The sequence below is a fragment of the Gracilinanus agilis genome, chromosome 3 (assembly GCF_016433145.1).
Source record: "Gracilinanus agilis isolate LMUSP501 chromosome 3, AgileGrace, whole genome shotgun sequence".
NCBI lineage: Eukaryota > Metazoa > Chordata > Mammalia > Didelphimorphia > Didelphidae > Gracilinanus > Gracilinanus agilis.
This window is the reverse complement of record NC_058132.1, coordinates 353,154,195-353,174,554: the sequence shown is the minus strand read 5'-3', so window position 1 is coordinate 353,174,554 and position 20,360 is coordinate 353,154,195. Positions and strand designations below refer to the sequence as shown.

Below are 20,360 nucleotides of genomic sequence, written 5' to 3'. Positions count from 1 at the left end.
CTTCCTTCCTTCCTTTCTTTCTTTCTTTCTTTCTTTCTTTCTTTCTTTCTTTCTTTCTTTCTTTCTTTCTTTCTTTCTTTCTTTCTTTCTTTCTTTCTTCCTTCCTTTCTTTCTTTCTTTCCTTCCATCTTAGAATTGATACTATGTATTGGTTCCAAGGCAGAAGAGTGGTAAGGTTAGGAAATGGGTTAAGTTAAGTGACTTGCTCAGAATCACATAGCTAGGAAGTGTCTGAGGTCAGATTTGTACCCAGGACATCTTGTCTCTAGGCTCCCAATCCACTGAGCCACTTAGCTGCTCCCTCCTGGCTGTTTCTTGAATGAGACACTCCATCTCCTGATTCCAGATATTTTCATTGGTTGTCCCCCACGTCTGGATTTGCCTCCCTCATCTCTGCCTCCTGGCTTCCCTGATTTCTTTTGTTTCCTTCAAGTTCTAATTAAAATGTCACCTTCTGCAAGAAGCCTTTACTGAACCCCCCCTACCCCAACCTTAATGCTAGTGCCCCTGGCATTTTCTCCAATTTATTCCCTCTATAATTTTGTTTATGCATAGTTGTTTGCATGTTGTCTACTCCATTAGACTGTGTGGTCCTTAATGGTAGGGCCTGCTTTCTGCATTTCATTGTATATCTGGCACTTAGCATAGTACCTGGCACACAACAAGTGCTTAATCAATGCTTGTTGACTCACTGACATCCTGCCTGCCCCAAGCATGGCCCACTGTACAGTGAGGTCTGCTATTGACCTATATCCTATATTGTTATCCACCTCTATCTCCTCCCCGTCCATGGGATCAGTGCTGCCAGGGCTAGGAAAGGTCCCACTATCGATTCGGCTGGAGGGGTGTTTAGAGGGCAGAGTGTCTCACTGCATTTGGAAAGTTTTTCTACAAGTTGAGGCAAGGTACTGGGACTGGCCTGTGTTAATATGAAAGACAGTCATTGATCTCACTTGGATCTGATTAGCAAAATGCTAAAGGTCTAGTCTGGGGTGGGAGATGGATGTGTGAAAGGTTTCATTGATGATCTCAGCTTAATGGTAACATGTTAAAAAAAATTAATTAGGGGCAGCTAAGTGGCTCAATGTTTGGAGAGCCAGGCCTGAAGATAGGAAGTTCAAATCTGGCACTCAGTCTCTCTTGCCTGATCTTTACCACCCTTCTGCCTTGGAAACTAATATTTAGTATTGATTCTAAGACAGAAGGTAAGGCTTTAAAAATTAATTAATTAGTTTGTTTCATTAAAGTTCCCAGATATCTTCTTCCTTTTATCTGGTTGCTGTTAGATTATTCATTGAGCTTTTCTTTTTAAAATGTATTTATTTCGATATTTTTCCATGGTTACATGATTCATGATTTTTCCCACTCCTCTTCCCTCCCCCCTCCTGGAGCTGACAAGCAATTCCACTGGGTTATACATGTATCATTGTTCAAAACCTATTTCTATGTTATTGATATCTGCAGTAGAGCAATCCTTTAACACTAAAACCCCAATCATATCCATGGCGTACTGCGTGATTGATCACACATTTTTCTTCAGTGTTTCTACTCCCCCAGTTCTTTCTCCTAAGTTCCTCTGGATTGTCCTGGACCATTGCATTGCTGCTAGTAGAAAAATCTATTACATTCGATTGTGCCACATTAATTGAGCTTTTAAAAGAATGTGATAAAATAGATGTAGCTAAGATCTCCAGCAAACCATTGCCCTCCCACAATATCCTGGGCTCACTATTCCTCAAGAAGATGGATCTTTCAGGGAATTCTGGTCTGTGGCCACGCCGTTACCAAGGCTAAATAATTCATTGCCAAGTGGACACCATTGTAAACAGAGTACTTAGCTAGGCTGATCCTAGAAAAGCAGGCACAGTCTATTGCCAGAATTGTATTCAAAGTCTTTCTAACACAGTAGAACCTGTGAGAAGATGCAGTTCACTGCTATTACCCTTGAAGAACTCAGGTTCACCTTCTGTTCTACAATGATGTGGCATCAGAATAGAACTTTGTAGCCTATGCCACAAAGGATCTCTCTTTGAGCGTGGCCAGATTCTCAGAACCCTGTAGTGAGAGTGTCTCAATGATTTATCCCTTCCTCCAGGTATATAGTGGGCAGCTAGGTGGCTTCGTGGATAAAGTCCCAGGTCTAGAGACAGGAAGACCTGAGTTCAGATCCAGTCTCAGACATTCACTGGCTATGTGATCTGGGTAAGTCACTTAACCCTGTTTGCTTCAGCTTCCTCAATCGTAAAATGAGTTAGAGAAGGAAAGGGCAAACCGCTTCAGTGTCTTTGTCAAGAAAACCTCAAAATGGATCACAAGGAATGGGATGCGGCTGAAATGACTGAACAATAGTAGGTACATAAATGCATATAGCACTTGTGTTATCCACTCTGTGGAGTGAGTTCTTCTCTTGAGGGGATCATAGATGTAGAGTATGATCATTGGTTCCTCCCCTTAAGGCAAGGATAGGGGCCACTGGTAAGGCTTTCCCTAGATCATGTGGGGAATGTGAGGACACAGCGCACCTATGCTCTATTTAAATTATGGCCTTTCTCCTGGCCTCGCTTATAATCTCCCCAATAATCTCCCTGATCACAACATCCCTGTGCTATGCCACTACCTGAATATTTGGGGAGTGGGTAACTGAGGGCAGAAAGAGGGTCTGGAGTGGCATGTGAAGCAGGAGGTTCAGAGCCAGTTAAAATCAAATTTATTCTTGCCAACTAGGGAAGGGTCTGCTTTCCACTCACGGTTTGGATTTAATGAACCCCCAGAGCACAGAATAGGCTGCTTTTCACTAAGTTTTGTTTTGTCAGACAGGGGGCTTAATAAATCTTTAGTTCCATGAACTTACCTCATAGAGTTGTTGGGAGAGAAACCTTCCCACCCCCCAAGACTGGAAAGCCCTCCGCAAATATAATGTGCTATTTAGATGCAAAGTAAAAATTCCAGGGGCCTGTGACTCATCTGGTCTCTTTTGTGCCTTTTGTCAAAGACTTTCAAGGTTTGCCTGTGTGATGGGTGCCATTTTAGAGGTCCCGGGAAAAGAAATCCCTGTTGAATGAATTCCATTGCATTCTTTCCCCAGCTCCCTGAAGGCCTTTTTAAAAAATTTATCCTTACACTGAAAATTGCCAGCCCTTTCTGACACATACATGCACACCCATTGAATCGGCCCCAATGTAGGGCATTGTGGGAGGTTGCTGCGCGCTTTACTGGGACCTGTCACTTACTACCTGGGTGACCTTAGGCAAGTGACTCCCTCCTTGGGTGTCAGTTTCCACAACAGTAAAATGAGGGGGTTAGACTAGGTGGCCTCCCTGGTCCCTCCCAGCTCTGCATCTATGTAAGTGAATAGGATCATGGCTCCAGAACTGGAAAGGACCTTAGGGACCATTTAGTCCAATCCCCTCATTTCAGAGTAGAGGACACAAGTCTAGAGACATGAGGGCACTTGTTCACACAGAATCAGACACAAATCCATGTCCTTTGTGGCAAATCCACTTCCCTTTCTATGGTACCCATTGCTGCCTTCTGATGGGAAAGGAAGCTAAGGGGAGTTCCTGGGTCCTCTGGAACACTCCAATCACTTAGGAAAAAAATTAAATGACATTGGTCTAATGCCAAAAGAGAGATTCTTTGCTTCCCCAAGCTCTCCTTCTTTTCCTCTGTTACATCCATTGCTTACTTTCCTCCTTCCCCTTTTATTATTTCTACTCTATCAGGTATAGACTCCATGTTACATCCAAACATGGAATTAATGTAGCTCGATTTACTGTTTGTCTAGATCAAGTTTTTAGTTCTATATTGAATTGTTGGGATGCAGTCAATGGCGTAGGGTAAACACACGGTTCTTTTCCAGGCTTTCTGTGCTTAGTGATCAGGCAATGTTATAGCAACATCCATTGCTAGAATCTTATTCTCATTCATGAAGGTTCCATTTTGAGAGTTGATGTACCCACTACTGATTCCCAAGTGAGTCCCTATAGGATCATGAGATCATTGATGAAGACTTGGCAAGCACCTTAAAGGTGTGTTGGGCAGAGGGAATGGAACATGGAAGGGGACTGGGACTAGGGAGCCCAGGGCACCAGTAGGAGAAAACAATGAAAAAATATGAGAGAAGGGAAAAGGAGGAAGCAAGAGAAGAGAAACAAGAATAAAAGCAATGGGAGTCACTAGCACTAGAGGAGGTAGGGAAATGATATACCTTGTCCATTCCATACAATGGCAATGGTATGGGACCCCAAACTTTCTCGGACACTTCAAACTCTAGAAGTGTTTCAGGTCAAACATAAAGCAGGAAAATTCCCTTCCTTCCTTGCATTCTTGTTAATGCTGAGGAAAAGGTTACTCTGGGCATCAGAGACTCATAATAAGGAAAGACCCCTAAGAGAAATATTCCCCTTGGATTCTCCCCTAGATTTTGAGATGGACACAGAGATACACCTTCCAGCCATGCTTTGATACCATTGGGTTGTAATCTAGGATATCTACTCACCCCCTAAATCATGCAGGTCACCCCCTATGTCTTCGGGACACAAAAATATCACTCTAGCCCCAGTCAGGTAACAAACATTCCCCACTTCTTCCTAACCTCATACCATCACCAACCTTTGTCTAGTCATGCAGCACCTGTTGTCAGAAGGGTTTAAGAAGGCCAGAATCCATCTCCTCTAGGAGGCAGTGCTCCACCTATGCTGTCCTCCCAGCCAATTCAACATGAATGCCAAATTAATAAATTTCTCTTTTTATTTTTAAGCTAAGTTATGAAGTCTTGCATTCTTGCAAAGCGTAGCCTGTCTTGAACCCAGAGATTCACTTTAAGCCCCTCCACAACAGCAAGACAGAAGAGAGAATTCAAAGGAGGTAGAGGGATAGAGATCAGAGGGACACATAGAGACAGAGAAAGATGGAGGGAGGGGGGAAAGAGACAGAGAAGGAGAGAAGAGAAAACAGAAAAAAGAGGGAGGAAGAAGAGGGATAGAGACAGACAGATAAAGGCAGAGAGAAGGGAAGGAGAGAGACACATAGAGGCAGAGAAAGATTGATAGAGGGAGGAAAAGAGACAGAGGAGAGAAAAGAAAAGAGAAAAAGGCAGAGGAGGAAGAGAAAGAAGAGGAGGAAGAAAACACAGAGAGGGAAGAGAAGGAGGGGGGAAAGAGAGGAGAGATGAAAAAGATGTACAAAAAAGAGAAGGCATAGTGATCCATTTATTGCCTTGAGTTGCCACTCAGTGATGCCAATGCAAGAGGTTGTCTCCTACTACTTTGGTAGATGCCACAGATCAGCCCCTTTTCCCCCTGGGCTTCTTTCCCCTCATTTCAGGTTCCTTCTTCTATACCAAGGGGATCCCCAGTCCTACCTGTCGATGCTTATGGCGCAGAGGTTTAGAATGCTGGCAGTGCACATCATGACATCCAGGGTAACAAAAATATCGCAGCAAATTCGGCTGAAATTCCATACTCCTCCAGTCACCTAGGCATCAGTAATAAAGGATGTCAGTTTCCCCCCAAGTTAGAGAGCAACAATATACTGGAATAAACTGGATTTCCCATGAGACCCAACAGAATATGTCAGGACTCTACATGGTGAAGCCTTTTAATCCAATACAATCCAACAAGTTTTTATTAAATGTCTTCTACATAATAAGCCAAAGCTTATATTTATAAGGTTTCTCTCCAGTACAATTCTCTGTCATTGAATTCCCAGAAATACAAAGACAGGGCAAAGAAACCAGAGTGAGTTGGGACAGGAACTGGGAGTGATTTCTCTTACCCAATGTAGATCAGATTTGCAGGTAAGTAAGTAGGTTTTTGTTTTAACCCTTGCCTTCTGTCTTAGAATCAGTACTGTGTGTTGGTTCTTCTGTTGGCAGAAGAGTAATAAGGGCTAGGGAATGGGGGTTAGGTGACTTGCCCAGGGTCACACAGCTAGGATGTGTCAGATTTGAATCCAGGACCTCCCTCCCATCTTCAGGCCTGGCACTCTATCCACTGGGCTACCTAGCTACCCCTCTAGCCTTCAATTTTAAAGCTGGGCTGTATCCTGAAGATGAATCCATCACAATTGCCTCATGAGTTTGTGGTCACTCCTTTGTTCCAGCTCTACGTGCTAAATAGCTGACACCATACATAGGTCAAAGCCAGAAAGGATCTTATTGGCCATGTAGTCCAACTCCCTCTTTTTATAAATAAGGAACCAGACATGCAAAAAGACATGTAGTGACTTGCCCAGGGTATCACAGTGAATGTCACAAGCAGGTAGGTCTTTGTGGCTCCTATGTTGCTCCTCTAACTAAAAGCAGTCTGGGAGACCGCCTGGTTGAGGGAATTGGTAATGAATACAGTTCCTTCACCTCTCTAGGTCACTGGTTTGAATTCCCATGGACCCACTGAGGATGAGAGGGACCTCATCTATTTATACAAGTGTTCCCATCCCTGTCAGATGGCCCCTCATAACCCTTATTAAAATGGCAAGAATTTAAGCAATTGAATTTGCATTCTTCCACTGACGTTGGTTATTTATTTTCTCTGTACTCCATTTAGAGAAACCAAAAAATCTGAGCAGGGGAGTTTCCCTTATAGTTTACCCCTAAGTCACATTCTTAGGTTCCTTAGTTCTCATGCCCTGGATAGCTGGCTACCCCACTTTGGGGAGATAGGGCCTCAGCAAGTGGTCTGTGCCTCTCTCCCCTCTCCCTTCTCATCCTCATTAGTCATTAGCCATGGCTGGGAGCTCCTGGTACTCGCCAGTGAGAGAATCCTAGAGTTGGAATGGATGGCCCTTAGACGTTATCTAATCTAATTCTTCCAGAGCTCAGGGGAATATTTAAAAGGAAGAGTTACTGGTAAAGCAAGCACTGGAATCCTTAGCTGAGCACAGTGCCTAGGACCTTGTAAATGCCCAATAAATGCCCGGTGATTGAGTAATAGGAGATGCTTTCCACATTGGTTTGAATTCTCTCATTATCTCTTTATAAAAATGGACTTTAAGCTCTTTGAGGACAGGGATTATTTTGGCTTTGCCTTTTTAACCCCAGTGCCTCACTCTTACTACATCCTTACTTAATTGAATTGAGTTGGAATTATTTTCCTATGAAAAGACTTGCTTGACATTTTTTAGGGGAGGAGAAGATAAAGGTGATGGAATGGAATGCTCTGGGCCAGTGGTTCCCAAAATTTTTTGGCCTACCACCCCCTTTCCAGAAAAATATTACTTAGCCCCCTGGAAATTAATTTTTAAAAATTTTAATAGCAATTAATAGGAAAGATCAATGCACCTGTGGCCATCACCACTTCCCTGGATAGCTGCAGCACCCACCAGGGGGCGGTGGTGCCCACTTTGGGAATCACTGCTCTGGACTCTATCCACATTCATTTAACAAGCATTCACAGAATCTGGGGGCAGGTTGGTTTACGTGGCTTGAGCTTTGGACAAAAGGTCATCAATTCACAGTATCAAACAGATCAGGGGATCATAGATTGAGAGCTGGAAGGGAGCTGAAAGATCATGGAGTCCAACCCCATCCCCTCCCCATTTTAGAGATGAGGAAACTAATGCCCAATGAGGTCAAGTGACTTTTCTAAGTGCACACAGTAAATGTCTGAGACAGGATTCAAACCCAAGTCTTCCTTTCTCCAAATACAATGCTCTATCCTGTTGTTCAATAAACATTTATTAAACCCCTACTGCATGCCAGGCATTGTGCTAAGTCACTATACTATACCTGCTGCCTCTCAAATAGAAATAGGTGTTCAGACCTGTATTCAAATGCTGCTCAAAATGCTGAAAGATTATAAATAAATCACTTAATCTCTCAGATGCAATTTTTCAGTCTGTAAAATGGGAATAATAACCCATTACCTACCTAAAAGTCCTGTGAAAAAAGTACTTTCCAAACCTTAAAATGTTATGTAAATAGAAATTAGCATTAGTATGGGGGGGACTCTCTTTCTCAGTTTCTGCATCTACAAAATAAAAGGTTGGATTTAGTGGCTTCTAACCTCTAAATTGGGCAGCTAACTTTAAATTGGGCAGGGTCTTGAGGCAGGAATTCTGATCTTCCTGAGTTCAAATCTGATCAAGTCACTTAACCCTCTTTGCCTCAGTTTCCTTATATGTAAAATTAGCAGGAGAAGGAAATGGCAGACTACTCCAATATCTCTCCCAAGAAAACCCCAAATGGAATCACAAAGAGACAGAGATGCCTGAAAAATGACTGAACCGAACAATAAAAACCTCTAAAACATAGTGGGTCTATGACCCACTAGAAGGCTTGGGAGAGAAGGAGGTTGAAATTGTTAATTATATATTAAAAGAAGTACAGTAGAGTTGATTTGATAAATTGACAACTGAACTGGAAAGTCATAGAATATTTCCCCAGAGACAGATGGGAAACCAGGAAAATTGTTAGGAAAAGCAAAAATAATAAAATAAAAATAATCCTAGACATGCACCATTAAGATCCTAGGAGGGTCATGAGATACGGTCCTAACTAATGATTATAACTCTAGAAGAGACCTCAGATGCCATCTAGCCCAGTTGTCCCATTTTACAGAGGAAAAAACTGCTAGTCCTAGAGAGGTTGAATGATCCGCCCAGGTTCTCAAAGGTAGTGACCGGCAGAGGTAGGATCTGAACTCGTGTCTTTTGACTCTAGATCTATTGCTGCTATCCTACCCTTGGAGGCCAATTTCATCCATCACTCACATAAAGAAAATCAGTTTCCATTAGCTGTGTTTTTCCTTTGTTGCATTTTCTTCACTGAAAGATCTCTGTCCCTTTGGCCATTACCACTTTGCTTCTCCCTCACTTGCCCGGGTATAGGAATTTCTCTTTGGTTTTGTGTGCTGTTAAAAATGAAATACAGTTTCGTGCTTGACCAGTAGATGTCACTGTCTCATATGCCATATCTTGGAACTTCTGTAACTTTCAAACTTCTGCTCATGTATAATGAATTGGTTTTAAATTTTTAAAACTTGTTCTTTAGTTTATTGGTTCTATAAGCTCAAAATCCTGCATGTTGAATTTATTTGAAATGAGAGCAAACTCTATGGAGAAGATTAAAAGCCTGTTTCTTAATTTGCCAGTGGATGATACAGCCCAGAAGTATCTGACAAAGAAAGAAGATTGAGGAAAAACAAGGCAAGGAAGGCAGAAGAATCTGCTAGAGATAATAAGGGTTCTGGGGGGAGTCTCCTTGCTGGAGAAAGAGCTGTGCTTTCACTGACCATTTTTTATGTGGAGGTTACAACTTATAGCACTGGAAGCAAAAGCAACAAACATGGGAGATTATTTTAATTGGCATCAGTGGCCACCAGGCAGACAAAATGGCAGCAGAGTAATAATAGTAACAACAAATGATATTTCTCTAGACTTAAAGCCTGCCAAGCACTTAACATACAAGACCTCATTTGAGCCTCACAGCGACCCGGGGAAGTAGGCAGTGACTACAGGTCTTATCATTCTCATTTCACAGATGAGGAAACTGAGGCTTGAAGCCATGCCCAAGGTGGCACAGGTAGCATGGATTAGAGAGGCAGAATTTGAACCTAGTTCCAGCACTCTACTCTGCCTTTCAGATGGGTGAAGTTTATCTTTGAGGATCTCTCATCCTCCTTCTCCAGCCTTCTCTTGATCTCTGATCCTGACTCCTGTCCCAAGCCAGATTCCCAGAACTTTCATTTTTACCCTCTGGCTTTCTCAGCACAGGACTCTCTCCTCAGAAGTGTCCTCTCTCTTAGGAACCATGGGGAGGCAGTGAAAGAACAACTCTTTGGCTATTTGATTAAAGTAAGCGACATGGATATATGTTTGGTTTTGTCTTCTCTGGGACATTTGCATTTTTAAAAGAAAAATTTAAAGTTCGTAATCTAAATTATTAGAATGTTGCGGGGTAGTTTTTAGTGGGAGGGCATCTTCCTCACTCATCAGAAGAATAGAGGTCAGTCACTTGGAATATTGTACCCCTTTTCTCTAGTAGCTATGTACCTGACCTATAAGGAAATCGTTTTATAAAATTCAAAGCTTGCTCTTATGATTGATTTAAAGAAAGAATGTCTTTATGAGTCCATGCCTCTTAAAATTATGTTAAAAGAAACAGCCAATCTGATTGGTATACATCTCTTTGAGGTGCTATTCAGGAGTGTCTCAGCAACGCTAATGAACAACTCACTTTGGAAGCATAGACAAACACAGCCAGGTGGTATTATTCAGGTGTTATTCTCACTTGCTAATGAGTGACTAACTCCCTTTGGCTATACAGAAGGCAGAAGCAGACAAATATCTTCAGGGACCCAGAAGTAAATTTGTGATCTACAATACACACAGCTGAAGGGGGTTTGGCTCTCTTAGCCAAAAACTTCAGGAAGGATGGGTTTAAATGATCTAAAATGGAGAAGTGCTTATTCCATCTGGAGATCTTGGGGATGGGATCATAGGACTGAGAAGTAGAAGAGGCCTTAGGAATGATTATTTAGCCTATTTCTTTTCATTTTCGAGATCTGGAAAGTTCATGGTCAGAGGTTGGCTGACTTCACAACAGAGTCACAAGTGAGTTAACTAGAACAATGATATTCAAACTCAGGGCTTTGGTCTCCAAATTCAGCCCCAGGGAGCCTCTCTTGGCATTTCATGGCTTCTAGTCCAAGTGTAAAAGGGATGAAGAAGCTGAGAACCTTTCCGACAGTGCTTTGGATGAGAGCTAAAGGACCAGAACCTAGAGATAACAAAACAAATCTGCGCTGGTCCTTTGGCCCCAGTGACAATGAGGGAGTGGCTACGCTCAACAGACTTGGAGGTTGAGCCAAGAAGAGTTGTCTCATTCAGGAGTCTTTAAAAGGAGAGGCAATCTTATCACTTTTTTTCCCCTTCGCTTTTGCCAAGGATATGAGCACTCTCCAAGTCTCTCCTTTAGCCTTCCGTTGAGGTGGGGAGGAGATATTTCTCCTCTTCCATCAGCACTGGTGCCTTCTTGAATATGGTTGAAAGTGCACATACTTGCCTGGATGAGCCAAAAACTAGATTTCAAGTCTGTAGCTCTATCTTCTGATTGGCATTTCTTTTCCTGAGCATGGCTGACTGAGCATAAATGCTGAGAAAGATGTCACTAGCCGTGCTGGAGTTCTTAGGTGGAGAGTATGAGCAAGAAGCACTTTCTGCTACTACAATGTTTCTCAGAGAAGATGATCACTGATGGGTTGTATAGAAGAATAATACATGTGCTTCTGATTAAATGAATTATTTAGTGGTATGCATCCAATGTGAAAATGAAATTCCTATTCTATACTCCCACAAAATTATAGCTTGTTAAAATATGTTAAATGTCAACCCTCCCACCCCCACGTCACTCTCACCCATGATGTGTGATGGGTTGCTGTTCATTTAAGCCCTTGTCAATGAATGCTTCTGAGTCTTTTGCGCTCTAATAATTTCTTTTGTAGTATAGGAAATAAATAGCTGTCCTATACCTGATCTACTTTGAGTGCCTTTTCAGTGGGGACCATGTTAATTTCTTTTGGGGGTACCTTAGACAAGCCTAAGCTTTAAGGGAATTTCTTTCAGATTTATACTCTTACATGAGGGCATAATGAACCAGAGAATGTGAGAAGAATTTTGTTTCTTCTCTTTAGAAGTGAGACTCCCTGAGCAGTATATCTAGATCTGCAGGAGTCCAAGGCTAGAACTCCTTGGAGGGAGTCACCTCCCCCAGTCCTCCCACTAGGGGATCTCACATAAATTCTTCCCTGTATTTTAAAAATGCTACATTAATTTTGGAGGGGAGGAGGAGGAGGAGAAAGGGTGGAGCATAAATCGATCCTAGAGTTAGAGCTAGAAAGGACCTCGGAAGTCTTCGAGTTTCACTTCCTCTTTTTGCAGATGAAGCCACTGAGACTCCAGAAGTGATTTGCTTAGGGTGACACAAATAGTACCAGTGAGAGTTGGAATTTGAACCCATCTCTTTGATTCTAAATCCAAGGTTCTTTTTACTTCACCAGACAGCAGTTTTTAAACAAACACTAAACTCTAGGTCTCAGATTCCTTATTTCCCAAATTAGGGCATTGAATTAGATTATCTCTAAATTCCTTTCTAGCTCTAACCTTCTCTGAGTACATATTTATTCACAGTTACTTAAGACCATTGTGAAGAGCTCCCATTTTCTTTATCTTATGGGAGGTTTTAAATTGCCTTTACTCCAGCTGGGCAGTTTTCTCCGTTTAGGCAGAGGTAAACAAACCTTGGGGATCTAAGGCAAGAGGGCACCTTTATTGTCTCAGTTTTCACCGTCATCACCAACCCTCAGGTGTCTTTTCTGTCTCTCCAAATCTTTCCTTCCCACCCTAACTCTCAGACTCAGATTATTTCTTTAGGGGCAAATTGGTTTCATTCTTTCAGGCTCTATTCCCCTCTCTTCCCGCCCGGGGCAGCATACCCTCTCTCCATTTAGCCTTGTCTCTTCTACATTTCTGTTTCACTTTCAAACAGACTAACAACTCCCATTTCTAAAATATTTGAAGGTTTATAAAAGCACTTTCCTCATAATACCCCCTTGGAGATAAGAGAGTACAATTATTATTCCCATTTTACAGCTGAGGAAATAGAAGCACCAAGGTTTAATGATCACACAACTAGTGAGTAGACTGAGGCAGGTTCTGAACCCAGGTGTCCTGACTCCAGGTTCCGTGTTCTTTCAACTACTGTCTCTGATCATTCCCTCATCCTTTCCATAACTCCCAGTCCCTCTTAGTTTAGCATTCTTAGTGTTCTCCTAGCTGCTTACTCTCCTTTTCTGTCTTAATATGAGTGCATTAGACATCACAAAAGGAGCTTAACAGAGTGGAACAAAATTGGATGTTTGTGCTTGGAGAAAGAGCCCCAAACAGACTGCAGTCTGTAAAGCAGGAAATTAAAAGCTTGGGAGAGAGAATTTGAGACAGAATTCTTTGGTGTGGTGCAGAGGAGTGCACTTGAGAAAACGCTGCAGATGAATTAAAGGGACACCCAAGGCAGGGGCCTTCCAAATAGCGGCCTTTATGGGGATGGAGCCTGTGGAAGTCCACATGCTGAAACCTCCTGTACACTCTGCTTATCTTGATGAAGCAGTTGGATACTGTAGTAGAGGGAAGCCTTATGTAAAACTGGGAACTAATTAAGCCCATTTATGGTCTTCTATCTCTTTCGCTGTTCTCTCTTTTTGGCTCTCCTGTCCCCATTCCTGGCTGTCTCCCCATCTGATAGTTTAATTGATAACTCCCAGAGTATCCTCGATAGTACCCCTGCTCTGGCTCTCCTCCTCCTCCTCCTCTTCTTCCCCCCTCCTCATNGGGACACCCAAGGCAGGGGCCTTCCAAATAGCGGCCTTTATGGGGATGGAGCCTGTGGAAGTCCACATGCTGAAACCTCCTGTACACTCTGCTTATCTTGATGAAGCAGTTGGATACTGTAGTAGAGGGAAGCCTTATGTAAAACTGGGAACTAATTAAGCCCATTTATGGTCTTCTATCTCTTTCGCTGTTCTCTCTTTTTGGCTCTCCTGTCCCCATTCCTGGCTGTCTCCCCATCTGATAGTTTAATTGATAACTCCCAGAGTATCCTCGATAGTACCCCTGCTCTGGCTCTCCTCCTCCTCCTCCTCTTCTTCTTCCCCCCTCCTCATTCTCCCCCTCCTCTCCTCTCCTCTCCTTTCCCTCCCTCCTTCCTTCCTCCCTCCCTCCTTCCTTCCTTCCTTCCTTCCTTCCTTCCTTCCTTCCTTCCATATTGTATCACACTATCAATTCACATTGGTGTTGTGGTCCCCTGAAACCACTGATTCTTTTTCCAAACAAACGGTCATCTAGTCACATTTCTACTAGCCTGTATTTTTGCAGCTGATTTTCTGTACACATATGACTGTATATTTATGCCTTTTAAATTTCATCCTAAGAGATTTGGCCCACTACTTTCATCTGTTGAGGTTTTGTTTTTTTTAAAATCCTGATTCTTTTACTGAATATTTTAGCTTCATTAATCTAGCTTTAGATCACCTGCAAATGTGATAAGCATGTATTCATTGATAAAAATCTTGAACGAAATAAGGTCAAGGATAGATCATGGTCAGAATCCACCAAAGGTCACCTTTTGAGATGACATTAGTTCAGTAATTACTTTTCAGTTCTGGTCATGTAAGTCATTCCAAATCCACATAACTGTATCTTCATTTTGTCTACAAGGATACCATAAAGAACTTTGCCATGTGTCTTGCTGAAATCTAGGTATGCAGGGTATAGATCTTAATCTACCAATCTAATAACCCTGTTAAACAAGGAAATTAAGCTAATCTAGAATGTCATGGTTTTATTGAGCCTACAAGTGCTCTTAGTTATCATCACTTCCTTTACTAATAAACCTCTCCCTTTACAATGAATTTTGTAATTTTGTCAGGAATCAAGGTTAAGCTCATCAACTTTTGAAGTTTGAAGATTCCCTCCTCTTGGTTTTGTTTTGTTTTTTGGCTTTTTAAATTGGGATATTTCTCTATCCTCAGTTCTACAACATCTCTCCTAGTCTATGTATTTTTTAAAAGGTCACCAACAACATTACAGCAATCACATATACCAACTCTTTCAGCATCTTGAAATGTCATTTGCCTTGTAGCAAGTTGAATCTCATTGAAGGCAGATAAGTACTCTTTTACTATCCCCCCATTTATCTTAGGTTATTATTTTCCCCTTTATATAGTGTTTGCACTATCTTTATTACATGGTATGGAAAAGAGTAATAGAAATAGAATTGAGTATTTCTACCTTCTTTCCTTATATCTCACATCTACTATGAATATATCTATTCTGTCCCTTTATTAATTCTTCTGTTGACATTAACTTTGAATACTAACGAGTTCATTTTGAACTTTAAAAATTCGGATACTCTTTTTATAGGACTGTTTCACTTTTTTGTATTCATCCTCAGTCACTGGTTCCTTCTTCCATGTCTTTTCAAAATTTATGTTGATAAATGAATTATCTGTGCATTCCTTTCAGTTTCTTCAACAGATACTTTTGTCATAAAAATTTAATTAGTGAGAGCACCTCACCTCTTCTTAAGCTGACTTTCTCTGAAATATTTTAGACCACAGAATTCTACTTAGCTTTTCTCTGAACTCTGAAATAATTTTAATACAAATAAAGTGGGTTTCTGGCAAATCCTCAAAGAACCAAGACACCTATATTATCCTTAGTTTGGAAGAGTGGAGCTAATCTTCCATGGGAAGAAGTGGGAGTAAAAAGAAGAAGAAAGAAAATAGATGCCTCTAAAATGAAAATACCCCCGTTGTTGGACCATATTTCTCCCCAAGCAAATTTCATAAGTCTTTGAACTTGTTGTTCAAAGACTTATTGTGGTTACTTCGGCCTAGAAGAATACTTTCCTTATGAGTGTAGTCACATCTTGGTTATACCCTCTCCATAATCAACATTACTTCATTGTCATCTTTCCATTTGGTTCTCTTTCCGGCAAAGATCTGGTCTTCTTGCCAGCTATTTACATAATTTCATTATCAGGAAGCACAAATGTTTTGCAGTTTTCTCAGACACACTGCTTTTGGTGCCTCTCCTAAGAACTCTACGAACTGCCCTCCTATCTGTGTACTGTAGAGCCTACCATAGAAAATGAGGCTAAGGGAGAGGGTCAAGATCATTTAGCATTAATAGTGAAGTTGAAAATTTCTTGACTCTCAACTCCACACTTTGGCATGAGTCCATGCTGAGCCTTAGACCCTATAATGAAAGTGGATGTTACATAGCCTTAACTAAGGGTCCAGGAGGCTATGTACCAAATGTCTACCTACAGTGTACTTTATTCCTTCACAGATTTACTTTGATACAGTTGATAATTGCCGAACCTCTAAGAACACATAGCATGTTTTTCCAAATGTAGAAAGCATAACTCACTAATGTATTAGAGTACTAGAGAAAAGGGGTTGGGGCAGCTCTTCTACCTTTTAAAAAATTAATTAATTAATTAAGAATATTTTCCCATGGTTATATGATTCATATTCTTTCCCTCTCCTCTTCCCTCCCCCCCCCCCCCGGGAAGTTCTTCTATCTTGAAACCAATACTTACTATTGATTCTAAGTCAGAAGGTAAGGGTTAATAAAAGGGGAGGGGTCATAGGAGCATAGGATCATAGATTTATTTTAGACCTTGTAGGTCTTCTGGTTCAATCACCTTATTTTAGAAGTCACTGAAAATTAAAATGTAACTTTTCCTTGATCAAGTCCACTTGAAACCCATTCATGGGTCTCTTGTTCCCTTGTTCTCAAGGCTGAGTAGGATAGAAAAAGCAGAAAATCATTTGAGGAAAACTTAGATCTAGAAAATGACTTGCTCAAACGTGGCACGGTAGATAGTGCATTGGATTTAGAATCAAGTAGTCCTACTAGCTATCCAACTCTGGTTAAATCACTTGATCTCTCTGTTTCTCAAGTGTATTGCCTGAAAAATGAGGGGAGTTGAGTTAGATTACCTTCAAAATATCCCTTTCATCTCTATGATCCTAGGATCATAGATAGCAAATAACAGAGGCAGGATTCACATACCAGGCTTCTAATTCCATAACTACTACTCCTTCCCTATGTCAGTGATTATACTTAAGACTTTTTATTTTTTAGGTTTTTTCCCAAATTTTTTTCATTTGTATTTTTAAATTTTTATTTTGAATATTTTGCCCAGTTACATATTTCATGTTTTTTCCCTCTCCCCCAAACCCCTCTAACCTAACACTTTTTTTTATTTTAAACCCTTTAACTTCTGTGTATTGACTTATAGGTGGAAGATTGGTAAGGGTGGGCAATGGGGGTCAAATGACTTGCCCAGGGTCACACAGCTGGGAAGTGTCTGAGGCCGGATTTGAACCTAGGACCTCCCGTCTCCAGGCCTGGCTCTCAATCCACTGAGCTACCCAGCTGCCCCCCTAACCTAAGACTTTTTAAAAAATCAAACACGATTTCACATTCTTTTCAAAAGAAACAACTGTGCTTGTGCTGGCACTCTATGGAAAGAAGAATGAGGACATATTACATGCTAGGAAGTGAAATCATAGATTCTTAACATGGGCTAGCCCTCCAAACCAATCTCAATCTGTGACAGCATTCCAACTTGTGAGGGTTTGGTGGAAGGCTGTAAGATCTGTCAGAGAAGCCCAAAGAAAGTCAACAGGAGGTGACTAAATGTCTTTTCCCTGAGGAAAGAAAAACCATCATTTCATTTCAAAGCGAATGAAGTGCATTCTGCCCACCCTTCTATCCTACTTAGCCTTGGGAACAGCGTCTTACCTTGTGGGGGAAAGGGACCAAGCGATAAGTTTCAAAAGGTCTCTGAACTTGGATGAGAAAAAGTTATATTTTAATTTTCAGTAACTTTTAAATGAAATTGAACATTTTTTCCAATTAAGAATTAAAAAATTATTTTAAGGGAAGATCTAATAGGCTTCACCATCCTTCACAAAAGGAGTCCATCAAAAAATTGTTAAAAAACCCTTGCTTGGAAATGTTTGGCATCTTCAAGGATAAGTTAGATGTGAATGGTAGCAATTAATGGCTCACCTTTATTAATTTACAGATTCTAAAGACACCCTCAGTCTCATATAGACATTTTTACATATTTACTTAATTTTGGCTTTTATTCAAGTTCCTTTTTGGTAAGGACTGTATTTGAGATTTCATTGTAATAGGGAGCTCTCTGAAAAGGTAACTTCTACTAATACAGGTTGTATAACTCCTCTGTAAGTTCTAGTCTTAAAGAACATAATAGAACATAATGGTTTAGTGACATGTTCAGGGTCACAAAGCCAATAGGTATCTGAGGCAGGATCCTAGATCCTCTCAGTTTTGTGGTTGTCTCTACTTACTATGTGGTACTGCCTCGCTATTGCTGGATTCAGGAAATAAATAGAACATCATGAAGAGTAGGGGCTTCAAAATGTGCAAAAGAAAAATGAAAAAAATTTAAAGCCATAGGATTGGGGTTCAAATCTTGACTTTGTCACTTAATACCTGTGTGGCCTTGGATAAATCACTCAACCTTTCTAAATCTTTTCTATAAAATTAAGGGGATGGATGAATTCTGAGATTCTTTCTAGCTCTAAATTTATTAACCTGTGATCGATCACCTACCAAATAAACTCTTCCTTCCTTCCTTCCTTCCTTCCTTCCTTCCTTTCTTCCTTCCTTCCTTCCTTCCTTCCTTCCCTCCTTCCTTCCCTCTTTCCTTTCCTCCTTCCTTTCCTTATTTTATGTTCTAGTCACAACTCTAAGACAAGAGGCCTAGGCAAATGTATTTAAATGACTTGCCGAGAGATTTGTCACATATCTAGGAAGCATCTGAGGCTAGATTTGAACTCAAGGCCTCCCAAATCCAGGCTTAGCTCTCTATCTTCTGTGCCATCTAGCTGCCTCCTACTACATATATTTCTGAAGAAGTCCAAAGAACTTCCCCCTCCACCCCCCAACATGGTTATAGTCTGAATGTAAAACTTCTGAAAATAATGTGGTAAAATGAAATTAAATTTAGGCAAATGATTACCTTCCATTAACCACAAGCTCTACTCTTGTCTAGCCTATTTAATTTTCTTTTCTTCTATTTTTTCCATTTCCTTTTCTTCCCTTTGTCTTTGCCCTCTTGAGATCAAATGCCTAATTTTAGTTCTCAGCCATTCTTTAATATTAGTACTAACATAAGGTAGTCTTTATGTTTGAGCTTTTGCTCTCCTGTGATATGTCATACATAATTAACTGTCACCCTCACTATTAATATCAGCTGAGAAATTAATTTGATGAATCTTAATTTCTCTTAATCATAGCATCATTGTGATCCTCTGTTGGACATTTCTTTATGAAAATGACACAAACTGCCAAGAGGAAATAATGATAGTATGTTATGGTGTTTTGGGGGGAAAAATCTCTCTAGTAATTATATGTTTTGCCAGGAAGAGTATCTGTTCCTTGAATAGGTGATGGCACCCTGATTTCTCTCTTATAGAATGGATATTTTGTCTTGATAACCTTTGGACTTATTCCATTTCACACATTTAAGGGAAAATATTTTAGAAAACAAACAAATATTTCTACCAAGAAATATTCCCTAGTGGCTGTGCCATTTTGTGTGGTTGGTGGGGGAGGGGCATGGAGAAAAGGGGTCTGGCCCTGTGAGTTCACAGGTTTAGGGAACCCCCCACACGGGGCTCCCTCCCACAAATGCACCTGAATCAACAAGTATTTATTAAGTTCTTAGTATGTACCTGGCACTGTGTGTATTACTACATGCTGGACATAGTGCTAAGTGCTAAGATACAAATGTAGCACTCCATTACAATAATTAGCTCATTTTAAGCCTGGGGGCCATATGTAATGGCCCCTGAGGTCCACATGGTTCTCCTCTCTCTTCTACAGCTTTAGGCAGTGGTTTGGCTCTCTGCCTTGATTTACATTTATATTTATCTCTAGCTGACCCCGGGCCCTTTGTGGTTGAAGCAAAATTCAGGTTACCAGAAACACTTGGGCACTGGCAGGGGAGTTGGAGAAAGAGAACTTTTCTTGGAACTTTCCTCAGTGGTTGATAATGTGGGTACAATGCCGCTGGGGTCAACCTGCATCTTGTACTAAGAGATGGATGCCTGTAATGCTGATGGCTCTTAGTCTCTCCCTTCTCCATCTCAGCTCAGTCTAACTTTCTCTTTTTCTTGTTACCCCAGCCTGTCGATTCCAGCTCAGCTCATGTCTTTGCTCCTTTCTCTCAGCTGTCAGACTCTTGAAAGTTTTCCTTCTTTGATTCTGATTTTATAAAGGTCCTCGGGGCCAAGGCTCTTATCTCTCATCTGAACTGACTCCCTCACCCAATTTGAAGTGACTTCCCTATTAGATTATAAACTTCTTGAGGTCTAGGACTGTCTTTTGCCTCTTTTTGTATCCCTCCTGCTTAGTCTCTATCTTATCTATCTTATCTATCTTATCTATCTATCTATCTATCTATCTATCTATCTATCTATCTATCTATCTATCTATCTGTCTGTCTGTCTGTTTCTATCTGTCCATCATCTATCTATCTATCTATCTATCTATCTATCTATCTATCTATCTATCTATCTACCTACCTACCTACCTGTTTATGTATCCATCTATGTCTATCTATCTCTCTGTGTCTATGTATCTATGTATCTATTTCTATCTCTATCTGGTTATGTATCTAGGTATCTGCTTATCTTTTTTATCTATCTATCCATCTATATGCATATATCTATCTATCTATCTATCTATCTATCTATCTGTCTGTCTGTCTGTCTGTCTCTATCTGTCCTATCTATCTGTCCATCCATCTGTCCATCATCTAT

The 20,360-nt window shown here is 40.9% G+C and overlaps 1 protein-coding gene across 1 annotated transcript in view; it reads right to left on the bottom strand.

Moving 5' to 3' along the window:
• DRD3 (dopamine receptor D3) overlaps positions 1-20,360 on the bottom strand; it is a 62,996-nt gene that overhangs the window by 40,360 nt on the left and 2,276 nt on the right. Inside the window, exon 2 of the mRNA XM_044666768.1 lies at positions 5,363-5,475. Within this exon, the coding sequence (XP_044522703.1) occupies positions 5,363-5,475 (113 nt within the window). The remainder of the gene's footprint in view (positions 1-5,362; positions 5,476-20,360) is intronic.